The sequence below is a fragment of the Chelmon rostratus genome, chromosome 15 (assembly GCF_017976325.1).
Source record: "Chelmon rostratus isolate fCheRos1 chromosome 15, fCheRos1.pri, whole genome shotgun sequence".
NCBI classification, from domain to species: domain Eukaryota; kingdom Metazoa; phylum Chordata; class Actinopteri; order Chaetodontiformes; family Chaetodontidae; genus Chelmon; species Chelmon rostratus.
Genome location: NC_055672.1, coordinates 16,314,366 through 16,336,468, shown reverse-complemented (window position 1 = coordinate 16,336,468; position 22,103 = coordinate 16,314,366). Strand labels below are relative to the sequence as shown.

The 22,103-nt window shown below is 43.5% G+C and overlaps 1 protein-coding gene across 5 annotated transcripts in view; it reads right to left on the bottom strand.

The window, feature by feature from the left end:
- Positions 1 to 5,324: 5,324 nt before the first annotated feature.
- The window catches only part of akt1 (v-akt murine thymoma viral oncogene homolog 1), a 31,250-nt gene continuing 14,471 nt past the window's right edge, over positions 5,325 to 22,103 (bottom strand). For all 5 annotated transcript variants that reach the window (XM_041954452.1, XM_041954455.1, XM_041954451.1 and 2 more), the window contains 12 exons: positions 17,392 to 17,520; positions 14,908 to 15,019; positions 14,473 to 14,599; positions 13,801 to 13,932; positions 13,607 to 13,672; positions 12,981 to 13,049; positions 12,699 to 12,824; positions 11,016 to 11,144; positions 7,783 to 7,997; positions 7,587 to 7,674; positions 7,243 to 7,345; positions 5,325 to 5,998 (listed from right to left, as the gene is read on the bottom strand). In XM_041954452.1, coding sequence (XP_041810386.1) covers positions 5,919 to 5,998; positions 7,243 to 7,345; positions 7,587 to 7,674; positions 7,783 to 7,997; positions 11,016 to 11,144; positions 12,699 to 12,824; positions 12,981 to 13,049; positions 13,607 to 13,672; positions 13,801 to 13,932; positions 14,473 to 14,599; positions 14,908 to 15,019; positions 17,392 to 17,520 — 1,376 coding nt within the window. In that variant the 3' untranslated portion in view covers positions 5,325 to 5,918. The remainder of the gene's footprint in view (positions 5,999 to 7,242; positions 7,346 to 7,586; positions 7,675 to 7,782; positions 7,998 to 11,015; positions 11,145 to 12,698; positions 12,825 to 12,980; positions 13,050 to 13,606; positions 13,673 to 13,800; positions 13,933 to 14,472; positions 14,600 to 14,907; positions 15,020 to 17,391; positions 17,521 to 22,103) is intronic.

Sequence of the window (22,103 nt, the reverse complement as noted above, 5' to 3'; positions counted from 1 at the left end):
GGCACGCGCTCTACTAGCGTGTTTTAAGTAGCGTCTATAACGCACTTAAAACAGAGTTGCAGAGCAACGCAATTTTGTGTATATATATATATATATATATATTATATATATATATATATATATAATTACCTTACAAGGCAAAATATGGCCTGCTGATATTTCAAGTGTAAATATGATATGTCTGGAAACATTGTCAATAGGGACAATGTATTGTAAAATGTACTGTACTATGTAATATTTAAATAAAACTCTAGAAATGTGTGTCGTTGCTTGGTGAAAAAAAACACGCACGTAGAGCACGTGCGTCCGGATTAGAGACCTTTTTTGCAGACCGGGCTCTAGTTTTAACCAGCTGGTGAGTGATCGTCTCTATAGACGATCTTCACCTATTATCACTGCCCGGTAGGACTTTGTTGATCCTGTGTGTCAAGCTGGCACGGTCGAGTGAGACAATAGCAAAGAAGATGCCTCATCTTAAAGTGGAAGAAAATGATAGATTTTCTTTGGCAAACCTTTAAAATAGTAGTTGAAACTGCCGGTAAATAGAATAATGTTGATTTATTGTTGCTGAAACGCGTGTAGAACACGCCAGTAGCTGCTTTGACTGAAAATATCAATTCAGCTTGCAGTAGCTACCATCTATGTGTATATAATCATCTGCTCTTAACTGTAATCAAGCAAAACCTGTGGCGATGATGCGTAGATGTGCAATATTAATCCAACAGAAATACTTTTTACATCACGCCATCAGTGGCCGCTAGATGGCGCTCTAGTTCCAATTTACCGTATTGCTTTTCAGCGCATGAGTTTGTGTCTCAGGTTTGTTTCAGAATGTTGAGGGCAATTTCAATGAAGCCACAAAGTCACCAACGACTCCCTGTGTTCATATTAGGTTAAATTCAGTCAAACAGAAAGTACAATAAGGAAGAAGTAGTAACCATGCAGAATGAGCCATTTCAGAATATTGTGTTGTATGCATTGTATTGTTCAGTTATATTATTGGTGCATTAAAATGTACATCACTGTAATGTTGCAGCTGGCAAAGGTGTTGCTTATCTTTCACTATGTACTTTGCTGGATAACCTGTGAATTTGACAAAGGGATCAATAAAGTTTTATCTTAATGTATATTAGTACATCATATTTTATTTGTTGATTATATGTATTGAAAATACAACAATTCCCTTGGAACTGTAGTGGAGTAGAAGTATCACGTAGCATAAGTTACTTTCCATCACTGGTACCTGCAGTCAGTAGGATGAGCATCTCTACAGTGTCCTAAAATGATCTTCCTACATATTACATGTATTTGTCATTTATCAGGATGCATACAAGAATGTAAACAATGAATATATCACATTGCCACTCTGAAAAATGTGTAGTTTATTCTAAATATAAAAAGGTAAAGTCAAGTCACTTTTTAAAAAATCCTTCTCTAGGGATGGATGGCCATGCAACAGATGTGTGTACAGAATAGAACAACGTAATAAAATCACAGCGTATTGAGATTCAGGATGACAAAGTTATAGATAGCTGGTAAACGTATATGAAGAATATGGATCCCAACAGACCTGAGCCACACAACCTCCTCCCCAACATGGAGACCTGGAAAGATAGGAGAAAAGAAACAAACAGAGGGAGAGAGAGACAAAGACAGCACGCACACACGGGACAGAGAGTGAGAGACGGGAGGAGAGGCTCAGTCTCCTGGAGGACGAACATCTGGATCCAAACAAACATCTGGAATAAGGCACTGTTAGTCAGGGGAGAGAGAGAGTGGTCCCAGAACAAGGAGACAGACAGAGACAGAGAGAGGAGACAGAGGGAAGGGGAGACAGACACACAGCTGTGCTTATGGAACACAAACGGGGGGTGAAGTGATGCAGTGGTTTTCAGAAAGTTTACTGTATTCTCGTTGGCATGACAACCGTAGACTATAGTACTGACCTTGATAGAGTCATTGAGCCTGACCCCAACCCAAACAAAGGATAATGGTAACAAGTCCAAGGCCTCAAGTATTCAAGGAATAAGGAACTAACTGAAAGCGAAGGTGATGAGATGAATTTAAAGTTTGGATTTAAAGGCCCCAACAGAGTCATAATGTCTGATATAAAGACCCTGCAGCCTGCTGACTTCTTTTAACTCAGAGAGTACAGAGAGCAGAAAGCACAGGACAGGTAGAAGGAGATCAGACAGGTATGAAGGGCCATTATGTAAGTCATCAGAAGCATCTTTAAATCTGATCCATCATGGACGCGGAGCCACTGGAGGGAAGATTTGTGTGATATAGTCAAATCTTCTAGTTTTAGTAAAGATAGGGGCTGCAGCAGTTTTAAAGTCTTTCCTTTTACTAAGTTCAGGTGAGTTTACCCTCCACTTCACCCCTGCTCTCACTGGTATGAAGGGACTCGTTGAACCTGTTTCGAAGGACCCTGACCTCTGTCACTCTGTAACTCCCCACCCTCATATAAAGCTCATATGCACTAGTATCTTCCACCAAGGCCCTGGAGTCAGCAATTGGACATTTTCCACCGATGACACTTTGACATGTCGACTTGCACGACGCCGCACTGAGTGATCAGGTAGCAGTTCATGTTTTATCTTGTTCTGTGCGCTCCTCTTGCTTCCACTATCTCCTGCCGTTTTTTTAAAAATGTGTTTTGTTATGGTTGTATGCTTTTGCTGCTGCAGCAGCAGGGTAGTGCTGTCAGTGAGGAGAGTGCAAGTGCAAGCACTGTTTGAGGCAGCACTCTGTCGCGCTGAAGGGTCCATGAACCAGACACTGAGCGGGCTGCAGGCCTGTCTCTGTGCTGCTGATCTTGCACAATGGAGACATTAAAGGACAATTAAGAAGATTAGTTTATTTTATCATTTATTTTCATTGGTAGATAATAAAACAGGTTACAGTGAAGTAGACTTTTAATACAATAGTTTTATCAAATATATACTCTGCATAAACTTGGCTAAATGGATATAGTATCTTATGTTGAAAGTAGAGTATGATACCATCTCTTATGTCTAAAAGCCTCAAAATCCTCAAATGTATATATTTATCGATGTCAGCCTCCACTGATTGTATGACAGGGAACATTTTTGTCCCTAGTAGAGAGAAGAGAGGAGTTTGGCTTGCAGGCTGTGTGAGTGACACATTCCCCACACAGCACAACACTACATCACCCAAGGGAGGCCTGTGGCAGAGCTGCAGCCCCAGCTCTGTGGCGTGTTCTGGGCAGTGCAGCTAGAGTCAGGTGAGGGATGGTTGTCAGGTGAGCGCCACACTGGGCCAAGGCTCGGTCTCGCAGTGTGGCGTGGTGTATTGCAGCTGGCCAAAAGACAGACTGTGAGCCCTGGCTGTCAACATCTGCTCCAGAGACTGTACCATCTGCCCAAGGCCTGGGGGGGAGCATCCCTCCCATCTCAGACCAGCTGCAGAGCCCCAGACGTGGACCTGAGCGGCCCTGCAGAGGCAGAGAACACGGCCAAGACGCAGTCAGAGCCGCTGAGCGCTGGGACATTTGTCTCGCACGCTTAGCCATGTTTTATCTGCAGGGTGCAATCACAGTGAGGTTTATATAAACAAACTCATGCTCCTATTGACTAGTCTTCTACTTTTTAGGGCCAGAGAGTTAAGGCACAGCCTGATGTAGCAACTGCAACTTAAAGGAACTCAAAAATCATACATACATAATCCGCATTGTTGTGGCAAATTTCTGTTGAACTGAAGGAAACTTGTGTGAAAAGTTCAGGTTACAGAATCCAAGGAGACAAAACAAGGAAGAAAGACGAGGAAGAGTGGGATCAAGTGCATATAGAAAGGACGTTTGTGTGAAAAACAATACATAACTGCAGCAAAATTTTTAAAAAGACTGGTGGGGCCCCACCAGTGTTATTCCTGTAAATGAACAGTGGGAAAGTCTGGACACAGTAATTAATATTTCACTGTATTGATTATTGAGCCAAATATGAGATTAATTATTTCTTGAGTTCTGGGCTCTTGAGTTCATTTGTATGCCTTTAACGCCCACGTTTTGAGATTTCACAGCAAAAGGAGTCCACACAGCTTATTGTTAAGACCTTTTATTTCATCAATTTGAAAGAAACAAGTAAAAACAGTGTACAAAGTTTATATTATTTGTTTACTAAAGCTGGTGTCCTCAGTCTCAGGAGTATGGGAGGGCAGGTACAAAAAAAGTTGAAATAAAAAATAAAAAGTATAAAATGAATTTCCCTATTTTCAGAAGGTGACAGCAAAGGGTGAGCGTGCATAGGAATAGGTAACAATCAGATTCAAAAACTGAACAAAGGTTTGCAAACGATTGAAGTGAAAACAATATCATAAAAACCATTACATTCAATAACGTATGACGCACTCTTGAAAAATGATTATCTGTCATCTTAAAAATTCTGAAGCGCTTTTTTGGAAACTTCTCAGTAAACTTTGAAATAAGAGGTTCAGTTCCTAAGAGTCTCAGCTCAGCCTCAGCCGTCTGCAAAAGGGGAGTAATCATTCAAACAAGCAATTCTTGTTTTATTTGTATCCACAACATTTGAATTTACATTATAAAAGTAGCTAATTTAGTCTTTACCAACCATAAAGTTCAAATAAGAGTCCAAATACAATCATTTTGGGGCAGCAAAGTGCATATCATTGGCACAGTAAAACTCATTTTAGTCAATGCTGGTCTCATAAATAACTCTGAAGCTCGTGAAGGGACAGAAGTGCCCTCGAGTAGCAAATCAAAGATGACTTTGTGTGTCTTTCCCCTGAAGCCCAGTTTGTTTGCAAAGTATTCCTAAAGAAGTGTATTATGTTAAAGTGACCTCATTGAGGCTGCAGTGAATGCACTGGGTGGAAACACCCAATACTGTACTGTACATGGAGGAAAAACCCAGAGGAGAGAAGAGTTTCTGATGGGTCAGCACTGACTGACGCTGATCAGAGGGAAACCAGGAGATGTCTGCAGCACAGCATCAAGATAGGAAGGCATCGGGAACTATAAGCACTTACTTCAGGGGGTTACCTGGAGGAGCCATTTATTATCCTGAACAGGAAACTGGGGGTCTCTCAGTGACTCTGATGTGCAAACAGTTAAGAGGAATCCATCGCGGACCAGCTTCTACCTTAATGATTAATCACTCTGCATTCTTTGCATGTCTGGCATTCCTCACATCAGACTGAACTGCACAACTGATTCATCAGACTCATCATGGTACAATGTGACCGACTGGTGTCAGTTTTGCATCAGGGTAATAGAAAAGTGATAAAAATCCTCTCTGGAGGATGGTATTTCAGTCTTAGGCTAATCAGCCATGTGTTACAACACGGAAGTATGCAGAAAGATCAACTTTATTTGATACGGTACATTCACTTTTGAAGCCAAAAATGTCTTGAAGTCTGAATTTGAATTGTTCAGAAGTCTTAGAGAGGAAAACATGGATTTATTACCCACTCAACAAACAACACACTCTCTGCTCACATGATGTTTTTGGTCCACAGTATGCCTTTTTCTACTTTAAATGATTGATTGATATTCAGTTGTGTTTTTTCAATACAAAATGGCCCTTTTCAAAATTCACCAGTGGCCTAATTTGTGCATAACATAACTACATTTCCCCCTTCATTATGGTGTATGGATGCCTGCTCAGTATACAACATAACAACCAGGAAATGCAGGGTAGTGTTAACTCTCTCTCCGTGGTCAGCCTTCAAAAGGCCTCACAGAACAACCACAGTTATCTTTCTTTTGTCTTGAACTTCCTTCTTCCTGGAAAACACAACTTGCAGACTGTAAATGTTACATCCACCAACGGCATCTGCAGACAATGCTGGGAGGACAGGGGCTGCGGCCCCCGCTCTTTTGAGAGTGCAGTCGGGTGGGGTGAGGGGAGATGGTGGGACCAGGGGAATGTATGAGTCGTTTAGGCTGTCCCACTGGCAGAGTAGGAGAACTGGGGGAAGTGGGGTCTCCGCTCGCTGTCGAATGACTCCATACTGTCATCTGGGGATAGAATAATAATAAGAAGTAATAAGGGGGTGCGTGATATGACAATATATGCATTAGTCTACAGTCAGATTTTATCATAGCATTATTAGACCAATGACCATGACTCTTTTTCAGCTAAATTAGATTTTAGTTTGATTTTTGCATCAATGTCATTAGTTTCTTGATTTGTCTGGTATTTAATTTACTGGTTTGGAAGAAAAAAAAAACAAAACATGGTGGTTTAATGGTTATTTCATCCATTAAAAATCGCTCAATTGACTTTCCAGAAAAGTTACAATATTCCAGTACATACTGATGTACATTACACTGGACTATTGGATATAAAGTTAGATATACATCAGTGTAACATAGGATTTTATCTGTATCACCTACTCCTGGTAGAAGTACATCTAATTCTGATTATTTCAATAGCTGGGAGACGCACGGTGTGTTACACTGTGATATCAGAGTACATCTCATCTTAGATGTCGCTTATTATAATAGCAGGATGTTGACCTCTCACAATTTTTGAACTTGTCTGTATCATTCACATCATGATATGAATATCTTTTTTATTCTTCTTAAAAACATTATTTTATTTTGTCAGTATCACCCAGCGCCAGTAATCCTATATACTGCCAATTTACGATTTTACTTGTACTGCTTCATCTCTGCATTTACACACTGGCTGTCGTTCACACACGTGATGACTTTGTGAGGCATGATGCTTCGTTTTAATGACACCGACTCTCCAGGAGAGGGGAGACTCCTCTCAAGGGAGCGCTGTATGCCTGCAGAAGTGTTTCTTTACTCACAGCCATGAGCTCCCCAAAATGAACTCAAACCTCAAACCAATAACGCTGTACAGAGGGAAATACTCAAGATAAACTTACTAAATGATTTTGTTCGGTGCAAATGAACCTGACAGCTTACATTTATTAACTTTAAACAGAAAGGAAAGTGCTGATCATTTTAGGGTTTTCACATGAAATTAATTCAGTTATGCTGAATTGCTGCTTTCATCTTAAGTGAATTGAAAGTGTAGTACTAAATAAAATCTCATTGGAGGTGAAGGGGAATTTATCATACAAGCTAGGTGGCATTTCATCTTGTCTTGCGCAGTGCACAGCTCTCATCTGCTTAACTTTCATATTCAAACACCATGAAATGCCACATTAAGGAGTCTGGTGATATGAAGTTGTGTAACACCGCAGAAGTAAAGCATCCTGTATGTGTGGGTGTGTACGGTTTGGTGCTACCTTGTCCGGGTGGCGTAATAGTGATGGTCTGTGCTGTGAACTCCTCGTCAAAATATCGTGTGTCCGTCTCCGAGGTAACTTGCGGCTTAAACGGCGGGACCAGCTGTTGGAGGGGAGAAGACGCACAGCCATATCAGCACATCAGCACCATCAATCTGTTTGATAACAGTTGTCATCCTGATGACTATATACATTGTTTCTAGATGGTGGCGTTTCAAGTGATGTAACCATACTGATCCCTGCGGGGAGATCTGAGCTTTATCTGAGCTTGGTATCCTTTCATTTGTGACAATCACAAGGAAAAGAGGGAGAAACAAGGCAATGTGAACGTTTTAGAAACAGACCTTCTTCTCATAAACATCTTGCCACTCAATTCCTGCAAAGAACTTGTGTTGCATGATTTCCTTGGCATCGTCAGGCCCTCCACCTAACCTGGAAGATAAGAATAAAAGGACAAATCAGGATGTGCTGTAATAGAAAAATTTGATGGCTCCAACCTTGAGATGCACTGCTGCAGAGGATGCAGCAGAGGAGGCTCACCTCTGCATTGGGTCTTTCTTGAGAAGGCCAGAGAGCAGCGAGCGAGCCTCGGGGCCGAGCGTGCGAGGAAAGCGGATGTCTTCCATGAGGATGAGCTCGAACAGCTTCTCGTGGTCCTGGTTGTAGAAAGGCAGTCTGCCACACATCATCTCATACATCACCACACCCAGGCCCCACCAGTCCACAGCACGGCCATAGTCGTTGTCTTCTAGCACCTTGGGGATTAGAAGTTTATTAATTGCAGCTGTTGGAATGCACATGAGCTATTTTAAGCTCTTTCATTATGGACATTTTCAGATGACAACACTGCGGTCTTATAGCCAAAAATATGTTGAAACAAATTCTTTCACAGAATATCTGCACAGCAAGCTAAATAATAGGTTTAGTTGCTTCTGCTTTGTAGCCACAGTTTAGGGTTAACCAATAAGATTGTGTTTGGACACCAGAGGGCTGTGAAGACAGCAGCTCTTTAGGTGAATATACAAACCCTAAAGCAACTGGGTTGTCCCCATCACCCCACCCCCCCTCAAATCACCTGCTCTCCCCCCTGGTCCGGACTTTTGAGGCCGCCCCAGCCAACACTGACTCACATCTCACATTAGGAGCAAGGATAGAGTTTCCCCTGGAGCCCTGCATATTTAATCAGCACAGAACCTTCCACACATACACAAACACACATACAGATCAACAAGCAGCAGAGGTGTGGGCCGCTTAAATAAGCAAATGTGTGGCAACAAACACAGACCAGTCTCACAAACAAACCGCTCAATGAACTCAACCAGTCACAGAGAGGGAAATATTTAGGCTTATTATTTCCATAGGATGACTTCTCCTAATGAGACAAACTCCTCCCGTGTTGTGCTTACAAAACAGTGCAACCTGTTGCATGACTAATGTGCTGCTGAGCAGAGTTGTTCCAAGGTCTCTGGGGACATGTACTGGATTCTACCTCGCCAGGCGGATGTTGAAGGTGAAATGAAGACAATGAGAACAGTCTGTTCTCTTAAACCTCAAGCAGCGTGATGCTAGGCAATTCAGACCTAAGAATAGACACTTAGGTAAAAAGACGTGGGCGGATTAATAGAATTAGATATGGACACAACAGTGCACAGGCCGAGAGAGGGCCCTGGAAAACAGATGGACGAATGTGTCCGTAAAAGGAACAAAACTACTGCATGTGTGTGCACGTGCACGCAGCCGCGAGCGTGTCTGTGGGCACTCTGCCTGGCGCTGCGGTGAGTGGTGAGCATCGAGGAGGAGGATTGGGAGGGCAGGGGGAGTAACGTGAAGCCGGTGTGGGGCTAGGATTACTGGGCCGTCTCTATTTCCAGCGCTGCTGTCGTGTGATTCACACCGTGCGACAGCTGGGCCCGCAGCTGCCCCATATATGTAGAAGAGCGCCACAGCTGTGAAGCTGCCAGGAGCGCAGGAGCCAAGCTCATCCCTCATATACGTAACCAGGACTGCCTGCCTCTTGCCTGCCTGCCTGGCTGCTTGGGCCTCAGCCCCAAACTAATACTGTTACACTGCCCCAAAGGAGCAGAGACAGGGGGAGGAGAGGGGGAGGAGAGCGCAGATAAAAGCACAAACACTTGCTGCTGCTCTGGAGCCCCACTCTGTATACTTTTTTCCCCGCCCCTCACAAAATTCAGCACTGACAGCCATTAATCTTTCGAACTCATGAATCCTGATCAGTTTCAGCAGCTAGATTAAACCTGTCCACAGTTTTCTTTGTGGATGTTCCCTAAAAGCTAATTCCCTCAGCCAATGATGGTTGTCTTCGTCTAACTACTTAATAAAAGTGACAAAGTGAATTTGTCCCACTCCTCACTCCAGAGACAAACTGGTCAGGCTTTTGCAGATTGGGTCTCGGGTCTCTCCTCCCTCTCCCCCTCTCTCTCTCTCCCTCCCTCCCTCTCTCTCCCCCTTGCTCTGGGTGGAATATTCCCAGACGTTACAGCATTCCTGTGCAGCACACACAACAAGGTCATTGTTTACTGCAGAACAACCTGTAACACTGCCTGGCCCGCACTCCATGGAGACGCTCGCCAGCGACCCTGTTGCCATGGTTACGCCCCCTGATGTCTCCCTGCTCTCCGCTGCCGAGGCTGGAGCTGTCATAGACTGTGCTATTCTGTGGAGGAGCGAAGTGGGCCAGACAGAGTTCAGGATGGACAGGTGGGGAACTCTGAGGAATGTTCAAAAAAGGTTTATGGAAGCAACGGGAATGCACAGTTTTTTAATGTTTGTCCAGGTGTGAGGGAATAAATATTCACATGTTGGCCCAACCTCGCCATTTGCCTTTATGGCCTGAAGCTGATGGTTAGAGGCAGGTTTGGTGTGACTGATAAAAACAAAACAAAACAGAAAAAAAACAGGTACATGTTCTTTTGAGGCAGCACTGGGGGATAACATGCTCATGATGGCTCTGCCCTGGTCAGGCAAGGCATCCGGGGCAGCAGTGGGGCTGTGGCTCCCCTGGTACCATGCAACAGCTGTAGCCAATGTAGTCTTCTTTTTTTTTTTTTTTCTCCAGTGGCGGAAGCTCACGTTTCCTGAGGCGCTGCCAGCCAAACACCCCTCCTCCTCCCCAACCAGAAAATTCCAAATGGATGCTAAAAACAACGATACAGCAACTGTGTCAACATGGACACCCTTCTCCCGGAAAACATTTTTACGGCAACAGGCGAGGGGCAAGCGCAAACACTCATGTGCTTACTCACACACGCCGCCAGCACTCACAATGCAATATCGGGTTACACAGCCCACTCAAACACTTGTCATACCTGCACGCAATAGGGTGTAGCCACACCCCCTGCCATACAGCAAATATGAGAGCAGGGTGCCCTGCCCTGAGCACACGGCACACTCATTAACTCACAGACTTCAGCTGGAGATTAGAAAGGCATTTGGGACAGCTGCCCTTTCTTCCACATGCTTCTCATCCACTGATGTCCAACAACACCCGCTGCATTTTTGTTTGGAATCTACTCATGTCACACGTGATAGGACTAAAATTCATTTTTGGGCTTGACATGGTGTTATTCTTTATCAAATCAACACGATCTCCCTTTGTTATAGTTTATTGAGTAACATTTTAGCTCGGCGCTCCCAATACAAACATATTTGTATCTTTTTGTTTCCTTTGTCACCCATCTGTATGGTCCTATATAAAACTGACTTCGTTGCAAGAAAGGGTTAAGTCAGTATTTCAGGGACACTGTAGTGGTTACCTCTGGTGCTAGGTACTCTGGTGTCCCACAGAACGTTTTCATGGTGGCCCCATCTTTGATCCCCTCCTTGCACAGGCCAAAATCTGTGATCTTTATGTGTCCGTCTTTGTCCAGCATGAGGTTTTCCAGCTGAGGGGGAAGAGAAAAAAGACTGATGTTAGCGCCATCATAAAACTACTCACTGTTTAGGGGCGTTAACAAGCAAAGAATTCTGGGAGGTGATTGGAATATTAATTCGTGACTGTACAAAATACAGGCACCAGTATTAGTTATGTTTCCATCAAATTATTGGGCAAGTATAAGTGAATTCGTGAAATTTTTGCAAAAATGAAATCTCGATCCATATCTGTTCAAGATTCAAGAGGATGTGACACGGTAACAATCAAATGAGCACACTAACTAGCTGGTCTTTAAATTAATTGTCACGTAATACAATGTGTACATGTTTTTATCTGCTCCCTCACCCTAAATTAAACCAAGAACATCATGGGAAACCTGCACACCTCTCCTCTTTTTAGTCTTAATTTTATGGCTTTCTAGTAGACTGGAGACACGAAACAATGAATGGTAGCATGTCAAGAATGCCTTCCTTTTCTATAGCAGAATGAACTGATGCAAGTACCACGACAAAGATCTTCTTGAAAATCTCTTCTGTTTACCACACCTTCTCTTTCTCAACATGCCTACTTTTCCACTGCAGTAAAAAACGTTTTTGCAAAAGCTGATAAACTGAGAATTCCCTGAAAAACAGGTGGATGGAAACGTACCTAGTGATTACATATACATGTAAACTGACCTAAAGCCCTTATGGATGTGCATCATGCAGTGTCATGACTTGAGGTTGCATGGCCTTTTAATATCAGTGTGTCCTCCCTCTCTCCCTCTCAGTTAAAGTCACCTGGCAGCTGTAGCTCACACGTGGCCAGCAGCGCCCGGCCAGAGTCAGCACATCCTCCAATCCTGCTACCCTGGCATTTTCAGGAGAACCCTAGCAGGCTGGGAGCCTGCCTCATAAACCCAAGGGAGAGAGGGAGGGAAGGAGGGAGGGAATAAAAGAGTGTGCTGTGCTGACCTGACTCGTTTTATCAGCTGGAAGTAGTAGGGCTACAGATGCCCACTGCAACACTGATAACCCCCCACAGCCCTCCTAAAACCAAACATGTCTTCATCAGTCTGAGGTATCCATCTCCAAGCCCCTCTTCAGAGTATCAGAGTTGTGTTTAACAACTATTTAAAGAAAAAAGGAGCTGAAACCATGCAGCTTCTTTACTTTAAGACAATGATGGACATGTTCTCTTTATTAACTGATGGTGCTGTACTGCCACCATATAAAATGATGTCAATCGTGCACAAATGGCACCCACTGAGAACAATGTATGCATACTATAATGGGAGGTGGTGGATATCCATTCAAAGAGGACTGGTGGTTATTTCTGTCTAGTTGCAATAAGCGTATGGACCGAGCCTCCCTCCAGCTGCAGTGAGGTCTGGAGTCTGATCTGGGGGAGGCAGATCAATAGGCCCTGGCCACTGCTACTGATCTGGATGGAGGCAAACCCTATTTATATCCTGCCAGGGGAGAAATGCAGGGAAAGGGGGGAGGGAAGGGAGGGGTGGAGAGAAAGACAGAAGAGAGAAGCTGACAGCTAGGTTGACAGAAAGTGAGGACTCGTCCCCGCCTACCTTTAGATCTCGATAGACCACGTTTCTTTCAGCATGCAGGTAGTCCAGCGCTGACACTATCTCTGCACCGTAGAACCGTGCCCGCTCCTCTGAGAACACGCGGTCCCTTGACAGATGGAAGAAAAGCTGAGGGGAAATGGGGGAGATTGGCGGTGAGGAAAGTAGAGGACAGATGAAAGAGGTAGTTGGTTAGTCCGGAGAAAAGAGGAACAGTAACACTGCTGAAGTTGTAAAGTATTCTGATTCTCTGAGACCTACAAGTGATGGTTCAAAATGATTTACCTCACCGCCGTTTGCATACTCCATGACAAAGCACAAGCGGTCATGTGTCTGGAAGGAGTATTTTAGTCCCTGCAAACAGAGAAGCACAACGCTCAAAGCAGAACTTGATGTTTTCCAGCTAATTCAAGAGGAAGCTGGCAGATTGTAACATGAAACATCACAATGAACATTGCAGCTTTGACCCTTTAGTTACATTTCTAAATGTCTAATGAGAAGAGAATTAAAAAAAACAACAACAGCATAATGTATCCAGTGTGCTGAGGCTTTTTAACTACTGTTGTGAGGCAAACATTGGTCCCATTCATCGCACTGAGCACATCGCATTATGTGTTGCCTCCACCCACCACTTAGACTTAACATTTTTGGAGGAGCTTTTCACTACAACCCGCTGCAGACTTACAGAGGAAGAGTTAACTGATCAAAAAACAAAACAAAAAAAAAGAACCAACAGTGTTGCTATAAAAGGCCCAGCCCTACTGCAGCCTTTGTAAAAACAGCTCTTCAAAACATTCCTGCTAAAACTGCCTCTTTCTGAATGGATGCTGCTGAGCTAGACTGAAGAGGCTCCCGAGGATCTCTGTGAGTTAAAATAAGGTTTAGTTTAGGTATACGAAAGGGCTCCTTACTGTCAAGAACGGATGCTTTGAATTCTGGAGGACTCTGTTCTCTGTAAGTGTGTGCGCCACTTCATCCTGAGAAAAAAAAAACCATAAAGAGTGTTTGTGCAGCTCTCACAATGGCTAACCATTTAGGTATCAGTCATGTGCTCCACTGCCCTCCCCCCCAGTGTCTTTTCTCCCCCTCACTGGCATCCACTCACTTTTGCTACGATCACCTCCTTCTTTAGGATCTTCATGGCATAGTAGCGTCCTGTGGCCTTCTCCTTTACCAGGATAACTTTGCCAAAAGTGCCTTTTCCCAGGAGTTTGAGGTATTCAAAGTCGTGCATAGTCTGGAGAGCCAAAGGACAGAAAGTGGCATCTGGTTACAAACAGAAGCATTAACAAACTCATGCTCTAACTAGCCAGGACACACAATCCCACTGACAACACACAAACACCCAAGCATTTTAAGAACTATTTCACCCAGCGTGCAATTTCCACTCCTCTAATGGTTTAGCCTATATGTGGTTGTGTCTCAGTTAACCTCTGACCCCGGTGCTAAAGAGAATGTTGAAAATGGTTGTGTGGAGGACATCCAATCCGGTGGCCTTGGACCTTTATGTCATGACACATGTGGGGGTTGTGAAACCTGGTGGACATGCTATCTGGTGCTAAGCCACCCACGGCTGAAGTTGGGAAAATAGAGAGTGACTGGGGAGAGGCGAGGGAAGGTGGGCTGAAGTGGCGTAAGTGCAAATAAGGCACAGCAGGGTGCAGAAGAAGAGTAATGGTCAACTTGGAATACCGGGATATACTCAGTGTGGGGAGGAATTAAGGTGGTGGAGCGAAAGCAGAGAAAAGAGACACAGCAGAGCGAAAATGGACCGTACCACTTTGTGTCTGATTTTGGTCAGGTAGACCTCCATGTCCATGGGGTCTGGAGAGGAGTCCATCATCTCCTCCTCTTGTTTCTGCAGGCCTTCAGCCACTGCTTGGATGGCTTTAGTCCATTCTTCCCTGAGGGAGGCACAGCCAGCAGAAAGATTACATCAGCCCATTTACCATCATGCAAGCCCAGCAGCCCAATCACGTAATTGTCTTCTTATCAACAGGAAGGCAATTTCAAGTGTGAGCTCTGCCAACAGCCAGTGGACCTTGTGCAAGTGCAGAACAATGATTAAATGTGTATGTGGGATTCTACATGTTAGAAAAAGAGAGCTCTTAAATTGTTAAACTGTTTTGTAGTAACAGGGGCAAATTCTCTGCATGTGAATGATTTTTGTTTTACTGCTCGGCGAGCCGAGAGGTGTGTGCTTCTTGCTTGCCTCTCCTCGGGGGTCTCCACGTGGAAGGTACGCTCGATGACAGTGGTCCACTGCAGGCAGCGGATGATAAATGTGTTGGGCTTGGGCCGTTCTGTCTTCATCAGCTGGCACTCTGACCACAGCCAGGGAGAAAGGGAAGGGAGACGGCGAGAAGGGCCGATGTGTAGGGGGGCAGAGGGGAGAGACAGACCAACAGTTATAGCCATTTATCTTTATTGCCACCTTAACAGACACTGTCGGCCAATTTGGAAAAGAACAGGTGCACTTTGGTGGAGGAAAACAATTCAGATCTGGTCAGCCCCTTTAAAACTGAACACTTGCTAACACAGGTTTTGAAAATAATTGTGAATCTGTGTAGTATTACATAAAATAATTTTCTCCATTAATTGAATTGATTTTGTCAATAAAATGACTCAAAATAGCAAAATGCCCTGTATAACTTACACGGCAACATGCACACATAGGCAACATTCCCATGCCAACATAAAATGGATTTTCAAGGATTTATGAAGGAAACATTATGCAAGAAATGCATGCTATTCCTTGCTATTTGGCACCCCTACAGTTTGTTAGTGCAATTCACTTATACAGCAATGTTGCAAATACGGACAGCAGTACACGTTATTATGATTACATTACTGTACTTACTTTACGATCAAAAACTAGCGGGTCTACAACTAACACAGCTGAACATCAAGCAGAACTTAGCGAGCCACCTAACATTATTTACTAATTTAGTCCTACAGCAAGAAGGCCAGCTTGACGTCTCTCTTGCAACCTTTAATTTAATGAAGCTCTCGCCAAAGATTTACTTTTGTCTCTTGCACAGTCATTCTCTCTTCTCCCTTCATAGCTCTCTCTCATTAACGTACTCTTCTGTCTCTCCTGTCATGATGTCCATAGAGGCTACTGAGTATGGTTCTGTTGCCTGCTTGCCTGGCTCCAGTGCCCATTCTGGCGTCCCCAGGCCTGAAAACCTCTTCTTACCAGTGGTCCAAAGCTCCTGGGCTAGTGGTCAGACACCTGCACGGCTAACTGAGCTAACTAGCTAATGGCAGCTACAGTTAGTAGCAGTTTATGGTTACTTTAGCAACAAGTAATGCCATCTGTCCATTAGAGTTGAGGCAGAGTAGCCAGAGGACATCAGATGGAAAACCAGAAAACATTTCTTCCATAAAATACGATCAAGTTTCATCAAACTCAGTGTCATAGTTGGTGGTGTGTCCATTCCATTCAAGTTACAGAGTGCAAGAACAGGTGTTTGGGGTGCAGGGTGAGAATGAAAGAGGTGCAATTCTTCCTATTATAATTCCATGTAATATCAAAATGATTGTGAAGATGTTGTTTTAAGGTATAATAGTTATACTGTTGCTTTAAAAAGCAAATCAGTACATCCCTTCCCTCCACACATCTCACACTTTTGCAGCAAATAATTGTCTTGTAAGCAGTTTGCAAAACAATTATTCACAACAGTCTAATAACAGAATCTAGAAAGCAGAGATTTCCATCTGCACCTCCTTCACATTAACATCTGTTCCCAAATGAAACATGTCAGCAAATATGTCAGAACGTGACACAAAATGGCCTCTGTCTGATAGATGGAGGACGGGGGAGTGGACCACCACTGAGATCCAACATGGCTCCATCAGGGTGAATATGTAATCCAGCTGCAGCAGCCCCGTCAGCAGCGACACACCATGTGTCCTCTGCGGTGGGGTCGCAGTGGTGACAAAAACCGAAGCCACTGCTGATGGAAGCAGAGCCTCAGAGCTGAGCCCAGATAAATACTCGAAATCAGGCGGCTAATAGCCACGATAACTCAAGAGTGTCGGAGAGGAAACATTTTGTTAAACAAACAGTATGCTGTCTAATTGCTGTGTTCAGTCATCTGCACAGCTTATCACAGTAACTTTCCTCTGATGTGAAGATGGAGTGGGCAGAGCTGCTCCGGGCATTTTTTTTCGTTGTTGTTGTTATTTTCTGTCACAGTATAAAAACTGAGAATTTGGGGAAGACACATACAGAGATGAGGAATGACGTCCAATGTATTAATGTCGGGAGCCAGACATCTTGCATGCACATTCAGTGGCAGAGCTTTGCCTGGGAGGGGTGTCCCTACTGAAAGAAACTTGCAGTGTTGCAGTTCAGATGATACGACAGCCAATTCACTAATGTCATAATGTTCATGTTCATAATAACTTAAAGTGGCATACAATGATAAAGTGGTCATAATATTAGAGATGACTTACTTTCATACTTTTACCACATAGGCATGATATTATAAACAGTTTTTTCCTGTTGACAGTTACTTTTGAGGGTGGACAAAGAGGCGAGATACATGTAAAATCAAAACAAGTACGTGAACATATTTGTAACAACAATGCAAGTAAAAACAAGAAGGCAGCAAACAGTAAAAAGGCTAAAACAAGCTGCCAAGAAACAGAGGGGAAAAAATGCAGTGGTTTCTCTGAAGCAGATACTCACGTGCGACAGAGAAGTTATTTAAGGGGGTTTCCAGCTGGTCAACATCTTGCGGTCGCTCTTTGTAGCCGATGAATGTACCATCACTCTTCAGAAGAAAATACCTTGGCCTCCAGGTCTTGATGTATTCTCCTGATATGAGAAAGAGATTGAAAAAAAGGACTGTTCAGTTAGAGGAGAGAAAATAAAAAATCAGCTTGTGACAAACTAATAGAGATTTTCTGTTCACGGACAAACCTTAATTGATAAACTTTGCATGCTTTCACATTCTCAAAATGCTGACCAATGCACAAGCATTTTGTTTACATTGTGGTTTCATGATTAATGACAAAACAGTGTTGTCCTTTCTCTTTTAATTCCCAGCGGTGCAACACATTTCCTGCAATCTAATTACTATGCTGTTCACTAGTGCTCCCTAAAATGACCATCTTGTCATGGTCTTTTCTTTAGTGTAGGTCAGCTGCAGGACAAATGGTGGTTTTAGTAGGAGTCAGGACCCTTTCCCCCGACCCGTCTGTCCTTTTTTCCAGCAGTCACTCGCAATGTAGACTCTCAGGGAACATTCAAACTGTCCAAAAACTTTTTTTAATCTCTGATTGTTTCCGTGAACTGGCGAGAGAAAACTTAGGATCTAGGCTGATGAAGGCTAACCAAAGGGGAAAAAGCTCTGTTCAAGAAAGTGTGTTTACTCTGTCTACTTGAACTTTTGACATACAGCTGACATTGAAAGATTTATCATTGCACTCCTACATTACTGTTGGACAAGATGGACATTTGAAAACAAAAAGCATCAAAATCGATGCAGCTGAACCAGACACCTCATTTTTTATTGGCATCCATATTACCCACAATGCAACTTGACCTTTGATAGTCTGTTTGGAGATTTGGGTGTGCTATGCTAATAGTGGCTAATGTAGCTTGGAGCCTCTAGCCTCAAGCAGATGAGGAGCATGCTAAGGGTGTCTGGTAAGCACACTTCTTTCTTTAACAGATTCTTTTTCGTTTTCAAACTTCTAGTCATGAGCTCCAACTGACGCTGCCTCACATCACATATACAGCAGCACTCCCTAAGACCTGTAACAACGCTTTGACATGTAAAATATGTGGAGATTACCTTTAAAACTTAGATGCTATAACTGCAAATGTAGTTGATAGTAACCATCTTTCTGTTTTTTTTTTCCTATCAATCATTTTGTAACACCAACAACATGTTTGCCAAAGCCTCAATTAAATTTTCAAATAAAACTTTCCACAATTCCCATTTTCTAGACAACACCCATAACCTCAAGCCAAGCATGTCCATCCCATTCACTTAGACACACTAGCATCACACAAATGAATCTCTCGTAGGCAGACAAAACTCAATTTATTCCGGTGATGCTTCAGGAAATGTTGCGCCAGATGTTGTGCAGACGGGGGGAAAAAAATAGCTTACATACCATAACAAGGCAGTGGCACACAGTGGAGAGCGTCTTGAATATTTATACAGGAAAAGTGTAATTTATTTTTAATTACGGAGTTGCATATTAACCCCATGCAGAGCTGCAGCAAGCTGTCCTTAATTGCCCCATTTCCTCCAACACAGAAGTGTGGCGGTTGTGTGAGGGAGAGGGGGTGTGTGTGTCTGCAGGGGAGAGGTAGGAGATCTGTCAATATGAGCTTCTGTTACCCTCCTTCAAACACAAACCCTTCTGACTGATGAAAATGATAACAGATCATGTCTGAGACAGACCAAACAGCAGCCAGTTAAGTCTCCTCTGCTCAGTGTATGTCCTTATAAAATATTTAAGGAGAGGACAAGAATTTACATCACTGGCTCACTTTTCAAGATTTGTCACTTTTGACACCTCAAAACTATGAACTTCCTCTTCCTGCCTCATTTCGACATTTCTTTTTGAGAAAGTACCAACACGAGCAGCAAACTCTAATAGGATGTTTCCATATAGCTTTTCTCTGTAAAGATAAAGGGTGAGGAGGAAAGGAAAATACACCTACAACAAACCTGAACATTCTAGTTGACCTCATACAGCAGGATGAAGGCTGTGTCTGTGCATCACCTTCCAGCAGAGCATCAAGCCATTAAAATCAAAGCAAACACCCAAGTACAAAAACACCTGATTTACTGCAACTGGCAAGGTGGTGGCACCAATCACCACACTAGAGGAAACATCTGTCCTAGAGCACAATATACTTAAGTCTTCAATCCACAGCAGATGTCCAATATGTTATTACATTTTTCATCAAGGTGCAGGAGGGGATTTTTCATCATGTTTTCTGCAGCGTAAGTATTTTCACGCCAAACGTAGCTCATTTAGAAATTAGCTCGACTTTGTCAGCCATCAGACATGTGCTGTCCTAATTGAAATACACACTGGCAGGAATCCGTTTGGTGGATTTCCCTCATGCCTGTTTCAATGTAACACAATTACCGTGATGAGCCGTTTGTCTGTTTTAAACTACAAGCCTCACCAATCTACTTCCACATCAGTCACCCACACGTGCACGCTGGTCTCCAGAGAGTCCACATGCACAGTGTTATTTATCATAGGCCTTCAAGAGAACCAGACGTCCTTACTTCAGCATAAAATCTAAGAATGGAGGTGGTTCTATTTAAGAGTACATGTAGCCATGCAAGTATCAGCTGGGAGTTAAACCAAGGGCCTGTTCAACACAAACATAAGTTGCCTAAATCTTTCACACTGCAGCCAGAAAGTCTCCTGAGTCCTCCGTACCAAGCCTTGTTTTCCTCAGCTGGGCCCCAGCTGGTGCCTCACTCCGTGGTCAGGTTTTGGCTGACCCATATCCCCCAGCTATAGTTCATGCCAGCCGGCAGTGAGGACAGTATGTGCACAATGCAGAGACAGCATAATGAGCCCCCTACCTGACACCATGACACCAGACGGAGGCTCAACACACATGCTTGTCTCATAGGTGGAGACTAAACTTTCAGTTTAGAAGTTTTGGTTGAACAGCAGGAATGCAGCAAATTACTTCCAGACTGATCTTTTGTACATTATAGGATTCAGGCTCTCTGATGGGCAGAGACAGGTGTTTATGTGTACGCATGTGTGTGCTTGTGTGTAAATACATTTGTGTGTGTACACTGCCTTGTGGGTAGTGACAGGTATTTGTGTGTTGCAGATTACAACAACATCCAGTTTGGAAGGCTCTGGGCTTTTCCTGCCAGCTCCACTGACGCACAGCGCCCACCAGAAGTAGCATGGGTGGTCATACGTGACGCAGCAGCGCATGGCATGGCGTGTATCAGCTAGACATTCTCCCACACTGAGGTGGCCTCAGTCACATGGAGGTGGGGAAGACGAGATTGCCAGCTCACCATTCTCAGTCACTGAACTCTGTAAGCAAGTGCCACTTGCTTGAATTATGAAACTGTGATATTAAGGACAAATCTGTTTGGTCACTGGGGTGAGGCCAGACAAAACAAACAAAGTGGTAAATGGGCTCAAGAAGGACTGTGACACTAGAGGTCTAAACCCCTCATGAGATGAGTGAAACGGCCACTATGATGTTGCAAAAACTGAAAAATGACATTTTCCAGAGGTGGAAGTTAAGCAGTGTTTGAAAGAAAAAAAAGCATGTTTGTGTGAGGCTTTTGTGATCTTCTTCTACACTGGGATACATCTTTTACAAGGACTGTCACAGAGATGCGGCACCAAGAAATAAAGTAACTCCACATCTGCAATGCACATCCTTAACATAGTGCATGCTCTTTCTAGACAGGAGGACACTGCAGCTTCCTCGTCTGTGACCACAAACCTGGTCACATGACAACAGTGGAAGCAGCTACATCCGGTTGTCTGTCTGTGTGTGTGTGTGTGTGTGTGTGTGTGTGTGTGTCTCTGCAGCTACCCCCTGCAAACAGTCTGTGCTCAGAGCACAAACAAAGGTGACCCTTGTCAACTTCCTATTTACACCCATTTCCCCTTCTTCTACTTTTATTCAGTTCTACTTTCCACACTGTGGCCTTTCTTAAGCACTGACATGGTGAGAAAGTGAAACTGACAGCTGTGCTTTCTCTGCATTTTTTTTCTGTTAACTCAGTAACAGTCAGAAGAGTAAATGTGAAAACAGTATTATAATCATACAGTAGCTGTTTTATGGCCCCACAGAGTAATTCAAGACCATGTCTATTCACTATTACCCCTTCTCTCAATATTTTATAAGACTTGACTTCAGTGCTTTGCAGAGTAGGACCAAATACATCCTGTGCACAGTAAGGAACAGTGCAGACTGCTGACAAAGGACAATGGGCCTCAAAACAACACAGGAGAGCCTTCTGCTTTTAAGTCAGTTCATCATCATTGATGTAAACTGAACCCTTTTGATGTCAACATGTTCTCCAAAACAGGAAAGTGGCCAACAGACAAACTGACCACAACCTAGATAAGATAAAACGTCATTCAAGTGTCAGGTCTGACTGTAAAACTGCAGACACACTTTGCTGTAAGGAAATCCACGAAACGATCTGGGTCTCAGAATCAGAGCTTTTCTAATAAAAGTCAAGTGTGACAGCAGACATGTGGCTGATCTCAACCAAATTAGGGGAAGGACAGAAGAATAGGAAGACTGATTTGACACCAGATGAGAGATGTGAGAACTAGAGGGGATGAGAAAGCAACGCAGTGTGCAAAGAGTTTTGCTGAGTGGATTGGTAGTGAGACAGATCACTACATATGTTCTCCACATATGTAGGA